Source organism: Monodon monoceros, unplaced genomic scaffold, assembly GCF_005190385.1.
Source record: "Monodon monoceros isolate NGI ecotype Baffin Bay Population unplaced genomic scaffold, NGI_Narwhal_1 Super_Scaffold_10, whole genome shotgun sequence".
Classification (NCBI taxonomy): Eukaryota; Metazoa; Chordata; class Mammalia; order Artiodactyla; family Monodontidae; genus Monodon; species Monodon monoceros.
The window spans coordinates 50,131,305-50,144,755 of record NW_021703766.1 but is presented as its reverse complement, the minus strand read 5'-3'; the positions used below and the strand labels follow the sequence as shown (position 1 = coordinate 50,144,755).

Genomic DNA, 13,451 nt, shown 5'->3' with positions numbered 1-13,451 from the left:
TTGTTTGGAAGGCGATTCCAGGAAACACTGGAGGGGAGACAGGGAAGGAAACCATTAAGGGGTGTGTTGACACACAGGTCACCCCCTGTAGACAATGAGGTCCACTGGGGACTCTGTAGAACCCTCTTTGGGGGCCCAGCCCAGGGTGAAGAAATTGGGGCGTTTATTTACTAAGCCCCCGCGGCTGCTGAGGGGGAAGGCCGCTTCATTCAGTGGGGGGCGTCCCAGGTGGCGGCGTGGGGACTGCTATTGGGTCAGAGGGGTGTGAATGGGGCATCCCTGTTCCCGTGGGAAAATCTGTGGGCACCAAGGAACGAGGGGAGGCACAACTGTGCCCAGGTCTCCCCCTCCGCTTGCCCCACGCCTCCCAGCCCCCTTCTCCCCGCCTCGCCCCTGGGAGCACAGAGCTTCTTGTCCCTCCAGGGAACAGGGAGGGCTTGCTCCTGGCACCTCGTCTGCATCCTGCTGTCTCCCTGAGGACTGAAGTCAGACTCTAGGGAGGACTTCCAGGCACTCAGGGCTGGCGGTGGGGGGGAGAAGGGACGGGCCTCCCAGGGCACCCGTCCTCCTCCCCCTGCCCTCTCCCAGCAATTTTCTCCCCCTGGGTGGGGAGGGAAGGAAACGTCTAGGATGATGGATTGAAAAGGGGCAGCTGGGGTCAGGAGAGGAGGGAGCGGGGGAGGGATGGCGTCCAGAACAAAACATCGGGTGGGGGGAGGGCAACAGAGACAGACAGGAGAGAAAGAGGTCCCCAGAGATAGAGAGAGATGGGGAGGGGGAGGGGGGAGAGACAGAGAGAGAGAGACGGAGACAGAGAGAGAGAAAAAGATGGAGGGAGAGACACATGAGACAGACGGATGGATGGACAGACACACACACACACACAAGACAAGGAGGGACACAGTGAAAGAGGAATGGGGGTGGGGGTGAGGGGATAGGCAGCAAGAGGAGTGAAGAGGGGAGACCCAGAAAGGAGACAGGGAGGCAGATGCGGAGAAAAAGGAGAGAGAGGCCGGAGAGACGGGAAGTGGGTGGGGAGTGCGGCCCTGTGCCCCTCCCCCGCCCGCGTCAGGCCCGGTCCTCCCGGTGGCCTCTGGCCAGCCATGGCTAATGGTATGATTGCTTGGTGGGGCGGCAGGCAGCGGGTGACAAATGAGCCTCCGGAGTCACCAGCTCTGGTGATGGATGGGCCTGGGTGGCAGGCGGAGGGCCGGGCCCGGGAGCGGAGGAGAGGGTGCCCACCAACATAAATGTTTCCTTCTCCTGGGGCCGGGCCAGGCACAGGGGAAGGAACTGGGGATTCGGTGCGATGCACCTATGAAAGGCCTGGGCAGCCGGGTGGAGGAGGGCTTGGACAGGGATGGGGGTGCAGAGAGGTGGAGAGACAAAGGCCCAGAGACACAGGTCCCCAGAGACGGACTGGAGGTGGGGGAGGGAGGGAGGCCTGAGACAAAGAGAAGGGGAGAGACTGGGAGTGAGAGGGAGATGGAGACAGAGACACAGAGAGATCGCCCAGGGAAAGAGAGACACAGAGATAGAGAGACAAAAATATAGAGGGAGAGACACATGAGGCAAACAGCTGGAAAGACAGACACCCAAGACCGAAACAGAGACACAGAGGCCCCCTCGTATAGGATCCACTTTCCCCACCCCTAAGATACAGACCCTTGGAGAGAGACTAGGAGTGGGGGAGGAGGGCGAGGCTAACACAGCTGATGAGAAAGAGAGGAAACTGAGGTGGAGAGCTCGCAGGCCCACGAGGGAAGATGGGGGGCCCTGAGCTGGTCCTCGCTCACTCCCTCGGCTCCCACAGCCTTGGAGCGCAGACCCTGGGGGGACCACTGGGGTTCCCTGGGGGTCGCCGCTGCCTGGTGGGCACAGCCCCCGTGGCCCGTGCTCCGGTGGGGGGACCGAAGAGAGCAACAGGGTCCCGCCCAGCCACTGAGAGGTTGGTGGCCACGCTGGGGGAAACCAGCTCTGCAGAGGAGGCCTGAGGTCTGAGAGAGACGGGCCAGGGTGTGTCTGTGTGTGTGTCAGACAGAATGGAGACTGCAGGAGTGAGAAAACCAGCTTCCTGCCTCCTCCCTCCAGTATCTTGCCTTCCCCAGCAGGTTCTCTCACAGACACTCCTACTTTCCCCTTGCCCTTCTCTTTAATTAAAAAGATTTATGCCCAAGAGTTCAAGCCCCTCCTCCTTGTTTGGGGGCTGAGTGATGCAAGGAGTAACTCTGGTCTCTGTCTCCTCTGCCTCTATCTCTCCCTCCCTCTCCCCCCGACCCCCTCCTCTGTCCAGCTCGCTCTGGGCCTCAGTCTGACCCCCTTTCCTTCTTTCCCTCTTTGCGCCATTGTTTCTGCCTTTCCCCAGCCGCCCTGTCCCCATTGGCTTCACCAAGGCCGCCACCCAGTTAAGACACAGTTGGTTCCTCCCCTCCATCCACTTACCGCCCCCCGCCCCCCCCATCAGATCAGGCCACCCTCCTTGTTTTCAGAATCAGCTTGGGCCAGGGGACCTCAACACACATCCCCCAAGACCCAAAGAGAGGCTGGGGGCCCAGACCCCTGGCTCCCGCACCCTAAGCCTCGGCTGGGAGCAGTAGGGGGAGCGGAGGGGGTGCACCCAGAAAAGCTTTGCATCTTTAATTAAAAAGTTATTTAAATAAATTTTCTGCTCCAAAACCCCAAAACCCCTATCTGGGGGGCGGGGTGTGTGTGGCAGTGATTAAAGGCTCTCCCCTGCCCCTCTGCCTGCCTTAAAGGGCCAGCGTCACCCGAGGGACAGTGCGTGGGAAAGTTTCAGGGGGAGCACCCTTTGGCTTGAGGACACCGGACTCAGACAAGGTGCCCAGAGTCCTGACATCTACCAGTTTAACCATTTCGCCATCACGCCTCACTCCTCAAGCCCAAGGCTCATCCAGCTGATGGGGAGATTGAGGCTTAGGGAAGGAAGAATTGGTCTGAGGTGGGTCTGGACCCCAGATTCCTGGAGGAGACCCAGGCATAGCCAGGAAGGAAGGTTGGTGGTGTGCCGAGGGGGGGGTCAGAGGACAAGAGTCAGGGACACAGAGAAAGACAGGGATGGAGATCCTGGATGACACAGAGAGAGTGAGGACCGGCGAGAAAGCGGTCCAGGGAGAGACAGAGATGGGGGTGTGGGCTGGAGGTGACGCTGAATCCTGGGTGGACGAGGAACGGCCTTCCCCAGGCCTGAGGGGGACCAGGGCCGTCATCCTCGCCCTCAGCCAGAGCCCTCCAACTTGCCCTCTCCCTCTGGGAAGTGCCACTGCTGTCCTAACCTCAGTCCGTCATGCTGTAGCTCCAGCTCTCTCACCCGCTTCCCTGGCCTGGGTGGTTTGGCTTAATGTCCACAAGCTGGGAGGAGGTAAGAGCAGCAGGGTGTGGCAGAGGTGGAGCTGTTTATGAGGGTCATAAACATATCCTTAGAGAGCCCAGCAGGGGTGGGTGTACGGCTTGCAGCCCTCTCAACCCCCTTCTCTCTCTCTCTCTCTCTCTCTCTCTCTCTCTCTCTGTCTCTCTCTGTCTCTCTCTGTCTCTCTCCTCTCTCTCCCCCTCCCATCTCTGCCCTCCTTTCTCTGGGTCTTTGTCCCCTCCTCCAATTTCTGTCCCTTTCTCTCTGGATCTCTGTCTCATTTCTCTCTGGAGCTCTTACTCTGGGGTGATGGTTTGTAACTTTTGGGGGGTCGAGTATCCTTTTTGATCATAGGATGAAATCTATGGGCCATCTCCCTAAAAAAAACACATAAGCACCAAGACCATAATTTGCCAGGCAACCTGAGGGAGTTCACAGGCCTCTTGATACCCGCTTATACATCCCCTCGGGAATCTGCGGCCACCAGAGGCTAAAGACACTACTGTAGAAAAGCCAGTGAGAGAAGGAATCCCAGGGGTATCAACCTCCCTCCCCCCAGCCCCATGCCCTCTCCTGCCCTTGCTGGCCTCCAAAACATTCCTGCCCCAGGGCCTTTGCACCTGCCACTCCTCTGCCTGGAATGATCTTCCCCAGACATCCATGTGGCTCCCTCCCTCCCCTCCTTCTGGTCTCTGCTCAGATGTCACCTCCTCTGAGAACTTGCCCTGTCCAGCTTTTGTCATCCCCCTGTGCTTATTCTGCTTCGTCTCAGAGCACTTATCACCTCCAGGCATGATTTTATACTTACACATTTATTTACCGGACAAATCTCTCTCCCCCACACCATCCCCAGTAGCATGTGAGCACCAGGAGACCAGGAACGGTTGTCTTTTGTTCCCTGCTACATCTCCAGAACGTCACCCAACACACAGTAGGCACTCAATACACTTTAGTTGCAGAAATCTTTCTCTTTCATTAGAACACCAGTTTCAAAGGCTGCCTGGGTCCCAGGCTCCTCCGGGAATCAGGTCAAAGCTGTGAACCTGCTCTCCAGCAGATGTGTAACCAGGCACATCATTTACCCTCAATTTTGGAGATGCCATCACAAACTCCCTGAGAGCTGTTGAGGGGGTTTCAGGCTAAGAAACTTCCAAAAGGCAAAGGTGAAACATTGGCAGAGGGGCAGAGTGGTATTTCCAGGCATGTGCGCGCATGCGTGCGCACACACACCACTTACACACCCACTATATTCAGAAACAGAAACAACACACCCACACCAGCCATGATCCAACAACCAGACACACAGACAGACACAGCTGGGGACACACACACACACACACACAGATGGCTTCAGGCAAGCGCACAAGTGTCCCTGTCTCCCGGGGTGGGAAGTTGGCGGGGGAGGCGGGGCTGGAGAAGGAAGAGAAAGTACATCATAGGGTTTGGTTACTTCCAGCCTCTGGTTCTCCTCTGAGCTGTCTCCCAGTCAGAGAGAGAGAGAGAGAGAGAGAGAGAGAGAACAGGGGAAGGAGGAGGGGGAGAGGCACTGATCAGAGGGCCTGAGTGGGAGCGTGGGCGGCCAGGAGAGGGGCAGAGCTGTGGGGAGCAGAGAATGGGAGAGAGACACAGACACAGAGACAGAGAGAAAAAGAGAGAAAGAAATGGAGAGAGAGAGACTCGAAGGCCTAGCGAAAAAAGGGAAGCAGGGAGATGGAGAGAGAGAGAGACGGGGTCGGGTGGAAAGGAGGAGGAAAGGGGGGAGAGAGAGAGAGACAGGGACCTGGGGCGGCCGGGAGGGGGACAGGCGGAGAAGACCCGAGCGCGGTGGAAGGAGAGCGCGCGACGTGGAGAGAGGAAGGCAGGAGGGGTGGGGACCGAGGCAGCCCAGACGCTGCGAGACTCCCGTACAAAAAACCGCCCCCGAGAGCGGCCGCAGCCCCCGGGAGGGGGGAGGACGACGGGAGGGGAGGGGCTCCGGACGCTCCCGCCCCGCCCCGCCCCGCCCCTCCAGCGGCCGAGCCGCCGGCGGACAGTGGGTTAAGCATCTCCGCTGTGGAACTTCCGGATGTGACCACAGAGAGAGGGAGAGACCGGGAGAGGGGGAGAGACGGAGCCGCCAGCATCCCTCCGGCCCGCCAACGCCGGGACCCCGCACGCGCTGGGAGCCGCCGCCCGCCGCCCGCCCCCCGGGCCGGGCCCCCTCGCGCCCCCCTCTCCCCCGCCTCTCGGTCTGTGGATCTCGGGCTGGTTCCATCCTCCCAGGACCCGGGGGAGGGACTGGGGGCCCCGGGGAGGGGGCCTCGGGCGGCCCTCCCCCGCCTTCTCGCCCCTGCCCTCGCTGGCAGGAGCCCCTAGCTGTGACCCCCGCGGGGGCAGGAGGCTGGGGGTCCATGCTCGGAGCCTCCGTACGGCCCGGCGCCTGCCGCTGACGGCGGTGGGGGTGGGGGGGCCGGGCACCCAGCCTCCTGCCCCACCCCCTGGCGTCGGCCCCTCGGGCCATCTGGGGCCGCTGCCCCTGGCTGCGCCCTCCCCGCCGGCCAGGCCCTGGAGGGACCCGGGAGCTGCCGCCGGCATCAGCCCATGGCCCGGAGGGTAGGTCTGAGGGCGGACGATCCTGTGCCCCGGCCGGTGGTCGCATCCCCCATCCTTCCATCTCCTCCCTGGGGAGCTCTGGCCCCCATCAGCCCATCCCGCTCTCTCCACCATCTCTTTCTCTGCCTCCTCTCTCGCTGCCCCTGAATCTCCCCTCTTCCTAACCCCGGGTCTCCCCTCTCTCTGCCCCTCAGTCTCCCCTCTCTGCCCCTGGTCTCCCCTCCATCTCAGGCCCTTTATCCTACCCCCCCCCCTTCTTTTTCGTCCCTCTCCCATCCTTCTCCCTGGTCTACTTTTGTTTCATGTCCTCTAGAGGGTTAGGCGTGGGGACAGTGCTGGGAGAGGTGGGTCTCACCAGGCAGGGCCAAGGGATTCTCTTCCGCTGTCCTGGGGTTGGAGAGACAGGCAAAGAGGTGAGCAGGCACCTTTGGGGGTGGAGGGGGGCAGGAATACCGCAGGATTCGAGGACATCCTGAGATGTGCGATGAACAGTGGGGGGGGAGGCAGTTGGATTTAACTTCAGTGCTCAGGAGAAGTTAGGAGAAAAGGAAAGACACACACACACTCAGAGCCCTCCGTGCACACACCCGCTATGGCAGGAACACTGGTACCTCCCCCTCTCCAGTCCCTTTGCCTCTTTGAACCTCATTTTCTTCATCTCCGAGGAAAGGATTGGACGTGCGTGACTTAAAGGTCCCCTGGCTTCACCGGTGCGTGTGCTTCTGTGATGACAGGACACAGAAATCTCACGCGTGATTTCTCTTTGGGGCTGTTGGCACAAGTGCGTTTGTGTGGTTGAACCGGGTTATACTTTGGTTCAACAAGTGTTTATTGAATGTGCGCCAGGCACTGTGCTAAATGTCTAATGCATTGATTCATTCACCCACTCATTCATTCCTGCGCCTGGCTTTTGGCTGTGTGTGTGTGCGCGCGCGTGTGGTGGGTCCACATGGGGAGTGGAGTGTGACAAGTTAAGATGCACTCAGACGTGCATATTCATCTGGGAAGTGAAATTGAAGCGGGGGAGACTGTATGCGTACATTTGTGTACAAACAATGCACTGCTTTGATGGGCAGTGCCCATGAGCGAGAATCGATTTCTCTCTCCTCCTCTCTCTCCCCTTCTCTGTCTCTCTGTCTCTGCCTCTCTCTCTCTCTCTCTCTGCCCCCTGTCTCCCTTTGCCTGTTTCTCCTGTATCTTCTCCCTGTGTGTATCTCTCTCCCTCTCTTCTCTTCCCTCTGACTCTACATCTCTCTTTATCTCTTGTCTCTTTCTCCACCTTTTTTGTCTCTCTCACCATTTCTCTCCCTCCCTCTCTCTCTCTCCCTCTAATCTCTCCTTCTCTCTGTCTTTCTCTTGCATCTCCCTCCCAGTCTCTCTCTTCTCTCACATCTCTCTCCCTCTCTCTGAATCTCTCTCCCCCTAACTCTCTGTGAGAAGCTAGCAGTTACCAGCCAGCCAATCCCTGACCCCCCGCAACCCTGACCCTCAGATCCAGGACCTGGGTCAGTCTCTCTCCCCTGCACCCTCCTGCCCACACACTGGGAATCTCTGACGGGACATTTTTCACAGTCCACGGGTCCAAGGGAAGGCTTGAGGACAGGGCCTTCAGTCCCACCCAGACAGCTCCATGGGACATCGGGGGCCTAAGGGAGCAAGGCTGGGACACTTGGGGACAGTAGGGCAGGTGACTGGGGCAAGGAGGGGGCATTTCCTGGATGCGAGGGTAGGGAGGTTTCTTGTTGGTGCTGACACGTCCCTGGGGCTCTTCCCCTCTCACCTCCCCCCACCCAGTACGATGAGCTGCCCCACTACCCCGGCATCGTGGACAGCACTGCAGCCCTGGCTGGCTTCTCGGAGGCAGTGCCCTCGGCACCGAGAGCCCCCGGGCCCTACGGCCCCCACCGGCCTCCCCAGCCCCCGCCCCTGGGCTTGGATAGTGATGGCCTGAGGAGGGAGAAGGATGAGATCTACGGGTGAGTGGGGACAAGGCTGAGGGCTCCATGGGGTCTCGGGATGTGCCCCCCGCCCTGTTTCTTTGTCTCTCTGGATATGTTTCTCTTCTCTGACTCTGTCTCACTCTGTCTCTGTCTCTCCACCTCTTCCCTCTGGGTCTCCTCTCCACCTCCCGGTTGCGCCATACTTCCCAGCCCCCCTGCCCTCCCCTCGTGAACTCTCACCCCCTGCTTTCCCCAGACACCCGCTCTTCCCGCTGCTGGCCCTGGTCTTTGAGAAATGTGAATTGGCCACGTGTTCTCCCCGTGATGGGGCTGGGACTGGGCTGGGCACACCCCCAGGCAGTGACGTATGCTCCTCCGATTCCTTCAATGAGGACATCGCAGCCTTTGCCAAGCAGGTGGGCACCCACCATCCGCTGTGCGCCAGGAGAACCAGTGAAGTGGGGTGGGCAGGAGACAGGATGTGCCCTCCATGGCCTCTCTCTTTCTCCCAGGTCCGCTCCGAGAGGCCTCTCTTCTCCTCCAACCCGGAGCTGGACAATCTGGTGAGACCTGGGCCCTCCCCAACTCCTTCTCCTCCAAGGGGGTCTCCTGTTCCACTCTCCATAGCCCTGGGATTGGTTGTGGGAGCAAAGAGGAGACCGCCTGGCCCACGTCCTCAAATAGTGATAATTGTTGCCCATTTGCAATGCAGTGTAGCCTAGAGTTTGAGAACAGGGACTCGATGGCCTGAGTTCGAATCCCAGCTCTATACTTACTAGTTCTAAGAACCAGGGCAAGTAGTTCCATCTCCCTGGGCCCCGTTTTCCTCATCTGTAAAGTGTAGCTAGTAATAATTTCTAGCTTGTAGGGCTGTTGCGAGTGTATAATGAGTTAAAGAGAGTCAAGCATGTAGCACAATGCCTGGCACTGAATGGGGACTCATTAAGTGTTTGCTGTTCTATCAGTCAGAACAGGGCTCACATCAAAATGAATAAAAGCAGTTAGCTGTAAAGGAGAGAGGAGAGGAGAGAGAAGAGGGAGAAAGGGAAGAGAAGGAGGAGAGGGAGAGAGACAGAGAAATACCCCGACTTGTCCCTTCCTTTTGCTTTCCAGCTCCCACCAGAGCTTCCTATTGGCTGAACCCTTTGGCAAAGGACTCTGGGAAATGTAGTTTTCAGGTGAAGGGTGGGAAATGAATCCAAGGGCAAGCAGGCAAAGGATGTGGTGCTATTATTAGAGCATACCTTAGCTCACTCTTCTTGTGATGGGTCCTCTTCTGTCTCTTGCACCTCTTGCTTCTCTTTCTTTGTCTCTGATCTCAATCTCACACTTCCTTGTTCCTTAATTCTGGGTCTTCATCTCTGTTCTCTGTTTCTCTCTGCCCCTGTCGTTTTGTCTTTGTCTCTCTTTGCACTCTTTTTTCTGTTTGTCATCCAATACACTTTTTCTGTTTCTCTCTCTTCTTCTTCCTCCTCCCCTTCATCTTCTTCTACTTCTCCTTCTCCTTCTCCTTCTTCTCCTTCTCCTCCTTCTTCTCCTTCTCCTCCTCCTCCTCCTCCTCCTCCTCCTCCTCCTTCTCCTTCTCCTTCTTCTTCCTCTTCTTCTCCTCCTCCTCCTTCTTCTCTTTTTTCACCTTCTCCTCTTCCTTCTTCTCTGTCTCGCTCCCTCGCTCCCTCTCTCCCTCCCCTCTTGTGTCTCTGTTTTCAGATGATACAAGCCATTCAAGTGCTCCGTTTCCACCTGCTGGAGCTGGAGAAGGTGAGTGCTCCTCACTTCCCCTCACGCCCTCACTTGCCCCCCATCCCTTCCCTTCTTGCCCCCTCCACCCCTCCTTCAGGCTCTCTCCCCACCAGAGTTGGAGCAGAAGGCCACCCCCATCCCTATACACCCCAGCCCTGGCCCCCGGGTGGCCCCCCCAGTACCCCGGTGCCCCCTCAGGTCCACGACCTGTGCGACAACTTCTGTCACCGCTACATCACCTGCCTCAAGGGAAAGATGCCCGTCGACCTGGTCATCGAGGATCGGGACGGCGGCTGCAGGGAGGATCTCGATGACTACCCGGCCTCCTGCCCGAGCCTCCCAGATCAGGTGGGCCCCAGGATGGGGCGACAGGCATTGCCCTGAAACCAAAGGCATGCCCAGAGAGCTGGGTTCCAGTATCAGGGCACACACAACACACCACACAGCCTCAGACAGCCACAGTCAGACATGGCCTGACCACAGGACAGGCACCAACTATGCAACAGCCACACAGACTGCAATACAGCTGGATGACAGGACGCATACACACCCCAACAGCTGCAGGTGCCACGTATAGACTTGGCTACACCCACATAGGTTCACAAACAGCCACAAAACCCCTTACACTCACAGTCAGGTGATAGCTGTGCCACATACTTAAACACTCACAGCCCAACAGCATAATAGCATCGTAGATCGCACAGCCTGATTGAGACACTGCTGTTCTAGAGAGAGAGAGAGTGTGTGTGTGTGTGTGTGTGTGTGCGTGCAGTACACACACCTCAACAACGTAACAGCCACCCAGCTGGAGATGGAGCCAAATGGCCCCAGATCCTACGACATAAACTCAGCTACAGCCACACTTAGACCCAGAGCAACAACAGTGCCTGCACACACACACACACACACACGCTACCCTAACCTCTTTTTCTTTTTTATAAATTTCTTTCTTTATTTTTGGCTGCATTGGGTCTTCGTTGCTGCATGCAGGCTTTCTCTAGTTGCGGCGAGCGGGGGCTACTCTTCCTTGCAGTGCACGGGCTTCTCACTGCAGTGGCTTCTCTTGTTGCGGAGCACGGGCTCTAGGCGCGCGGGCTTCAGTAGTTGTGGCGCACGGGCTTAGTTGCTCCACGGCATGTGGGATCTTCCCAGACCAGGGCTTGCACCCGTGTCCCCTGCATTGGCAGGCAGATTCTTAACCACTGCGCCACCAGGGAAGTCCTACCCTAGCCTCTTAACAATTGGACTACTGTAGGTGTGGGCACACAACTTGCCACTCAATGGCCACGTGGCCCCAGATTCATTCAGTCTCAGAATCAATCAGACAATAGTTTCATAGACTTAGGCACCCAGGCAACAATCACACAACAGCTCTGCGGATCCCAGTGAGGCCCATACCCACGAGGCGGTCACACTATCAACGCAGCAATTATACAACATGACACCCACACCCAAATACAGGCACGTGGCCATACCACAACTACGCAGACTGGAGCATGCGCACACAGCAGTCACAGATGAGCCTCAAGGACCCTCTGCCCCACAACCCGTATTATGCACCTGCCCAGTAGCACGCCGTGCGTGTGCTGGTCAGTTACAGCTCCCTTGGAGGCATAGCCACATCCTATATCTTCACACAGCTGCCAACACACTCCTCTGGCCATCATCCCCCGCCAAAGAATCACGGAGCTGCCTGCCCACTCATGCAGGACTCAGGATAACCACACACTGTCTCCCAAATAGGACACCAACCCCTAGAACTACAGCCACAGGCTTAGAAAAATAAATGTAGCCTTGCATTTGCCAGGTATAGCCACCTGGCCGGTTGAGAGAGTGACACAACCACGCTCAAATACGGCTGCATGTCTTAGCTCTGCCCACATGACACCTCTTCTCCAGGGACCACCTTGCCTTGTCGGGCACGGACGTAAGCACATTCACACTTGCATGCTGCATGACAGTCTCAGGACAACTTCAGGTACACTGACACGGACGCTCATCCGATCAGATCCAATGCCAGAAGGGCAGGGTGACAATTCCAGCAATGCTCAAAAGCCTTCAGACCTAATGATTCTGTCGTTTGCACACAACCCATCCCCAAAGCCCTCAAACTCTAAATTCCACACAGATGTTCTGAGCCCGGAGAAAGCTTCTCTAAGGTGCTGTGTCTCAGGCTGAGCCCTGGAAGGACACAAATGATGCATCCATTTGCAGGGGTGAGAGACTAATTACAAAGCAGAGGGCAGGGTCTAGGACATTCACCAGGGGCAGGGGTGTACCCCAGGGCTCAGCAACAGCAGGCGGCTGTTGCCATCCCCACTTCCACCCAGTCTGCCTCCCAACAACTGAAGAACCTTAAACCAAATGGCAAAGAAATGATGTATCTATACAGGTGGGTAGGCCTCCTGGGACACAGAGCTGGGGCAGGGGGTGAATTCAACACATTGTCAAGTTCCTCAAAGTGTGTAGGACTTTGGATAAAGAAAATACAACCCCCGACTCCCTGATCTGCAATCTGGAGACCACCAAATCTCTGAAAACTAGAAGTTGGTGTTTTTTTCCCCATAAGTTTAGTGCAAATTTATTTGGCAGCAAAATCTGACCTGAACTGAGAGGCTATTTATAGCCTTTATTTATTCCACTTAGTTAAATATTCATCCATTTTGCTGCAGAAATGTTCATGAGTTTGATGACGAGGTTATGCCCCAGACACTGTGGAGGTGTCAGGAAATACATGGCGTGTGCACTGCCTAAAGATATGAAAAGTTTTGAATTTTGAAAGAGCGCTGGCTTCCCGGGATTTCTGATCAGGTGCCAGAGATCTGTACAAGCTCATCTTTCTTGAGTGATTGCGGTGTGCCTTTACGTAAATTAACTCACTGAATCCTTACCACACTCTGTGAGGGGGGTGGGGATGGTTGTCCTCCATTTTTGCAGTTGAGGAAACTGAGGCACAGAGAGGTGAAGTGACTTGCCCAAGGTCACACACAGCCAGGAAAGAGGCAGACACAGTCTTCACACTCAGGACTCCTAGCTCCAGAGCCCGTGGTCTTAGCCACTGTAGTATATTATACCCCAAGCCTTGGCACTGACTTCCAACTCTTATTTTCCAGAATACTACATGGATTAGAGACCATGAAGACAGCGGGTCTGTACATTTGGGGACCCCGGGTCCATCCAGTGGGGGCCTGGCCTCCCAGAGTGGTGACAACTCCAGTGACCAAGGTGAGAAGCTTGAGAGGTGGAGGGAAGGTGGGAGTCAGTCTGAGGATTGAAGTTAGATAGCAGGTAGGACTTCCAGAGGGGCAAGGATGACTGGGGTGTGGAGTGGTGCCTTGGGGGAGAGTTCTGGGTCCCTCTGGTCCCCCACCTTTCCCGTCCCCAGCACAGCATGCCTCTCCCTGCTCAGGAGATGGACTAGACACAAATGTGGCCTCTCCCAGTTCTGGGGGAGAGGACGAAGAGCTGGATCATGAGCGCCGGCAGAACAAGAAGAGAGGGATCTTCCCCAAGGTGGCCACCAACATCATGAGAGCCTGGTTGTTCCAGCACCTCTCGGTGAGAGCCCTGCGGCCCTGGTGCGGGGTGAGCAGAGAGAGAGAGGGAGAAGGATGGCTACACAGAAACCGAGGCCCGGAGAGAGACCCAGAGGCGGGAGGCTGAGGCAGCAGGGAAGGATTGAGGGAAACTCGAGACCCAGAGGCGGGAGGCTGGGGCAGCAGGGAAGGATTGAGGGAAACTCGAGACCCAGAGGCGGGAGGCTGAGGCAGCAGGGAAGTATTGAGGGAAACTCGAGACCCAGAGGCGGGAGG

General features: G+C 57.1%; 1 protein-coding gene across 7 annotated transcripts in view; it reads left to right on the top strand.

The window, feature by feature from the left end:
* The first annotated feature begins 5,711 nt into the window (after window positions 1-5,711).
* The window catches only part of MEIS3 (Meis homeobox 3), a 12,739-nt gene continuing 4,999 nt past the window's right edge, over window positions 5,712-13,451 (top strand). For 3 of the 7 annotated variants that reach the window (XR_003791225.1, XM_029206390.1, XM_029206381.1), the window contains exons 1-8: window positions 5,712-5,959; window positions 7,754-7,935; window positions 8,156-8,315; window positions 8,412-8,462; window positions 9,607-9,657; window positions 9,838-9,987; window positions 12,753-12,864; window positions 13,049-13,197. Coding sequence is in view for 5 of the 7 variants with exons in the window: in XM_029206390.1 (XP_029062223.1) it covers window positions 5,948-5,959; window positions 7,754-7,935; window positions 8,156-8,315; window positions 8,412-8,462; window positions 9,607-9,657; window positions 9,838-9,987; window positions 12,753-12,864; window positions 13,049-13,197 (867 nt within the window). In the remaining 2 variants the exon portion in view is untranslated. Of the gene's footprint in view, window positions 5,960-7,753; window positions 7,936-8,155; window positions 8,316-8,411; window positions 8,463-9,606; window positions 9,988-12,752; window positions 12,865-13,048; window positions 13,198-13,451 lie in introns of all 7 variants that reach the window. The other 4 variants (XM_029206407.1, XM_029206398.1, XR_003791221.1 and 1 more) reach the window with 3 other exon arrangements.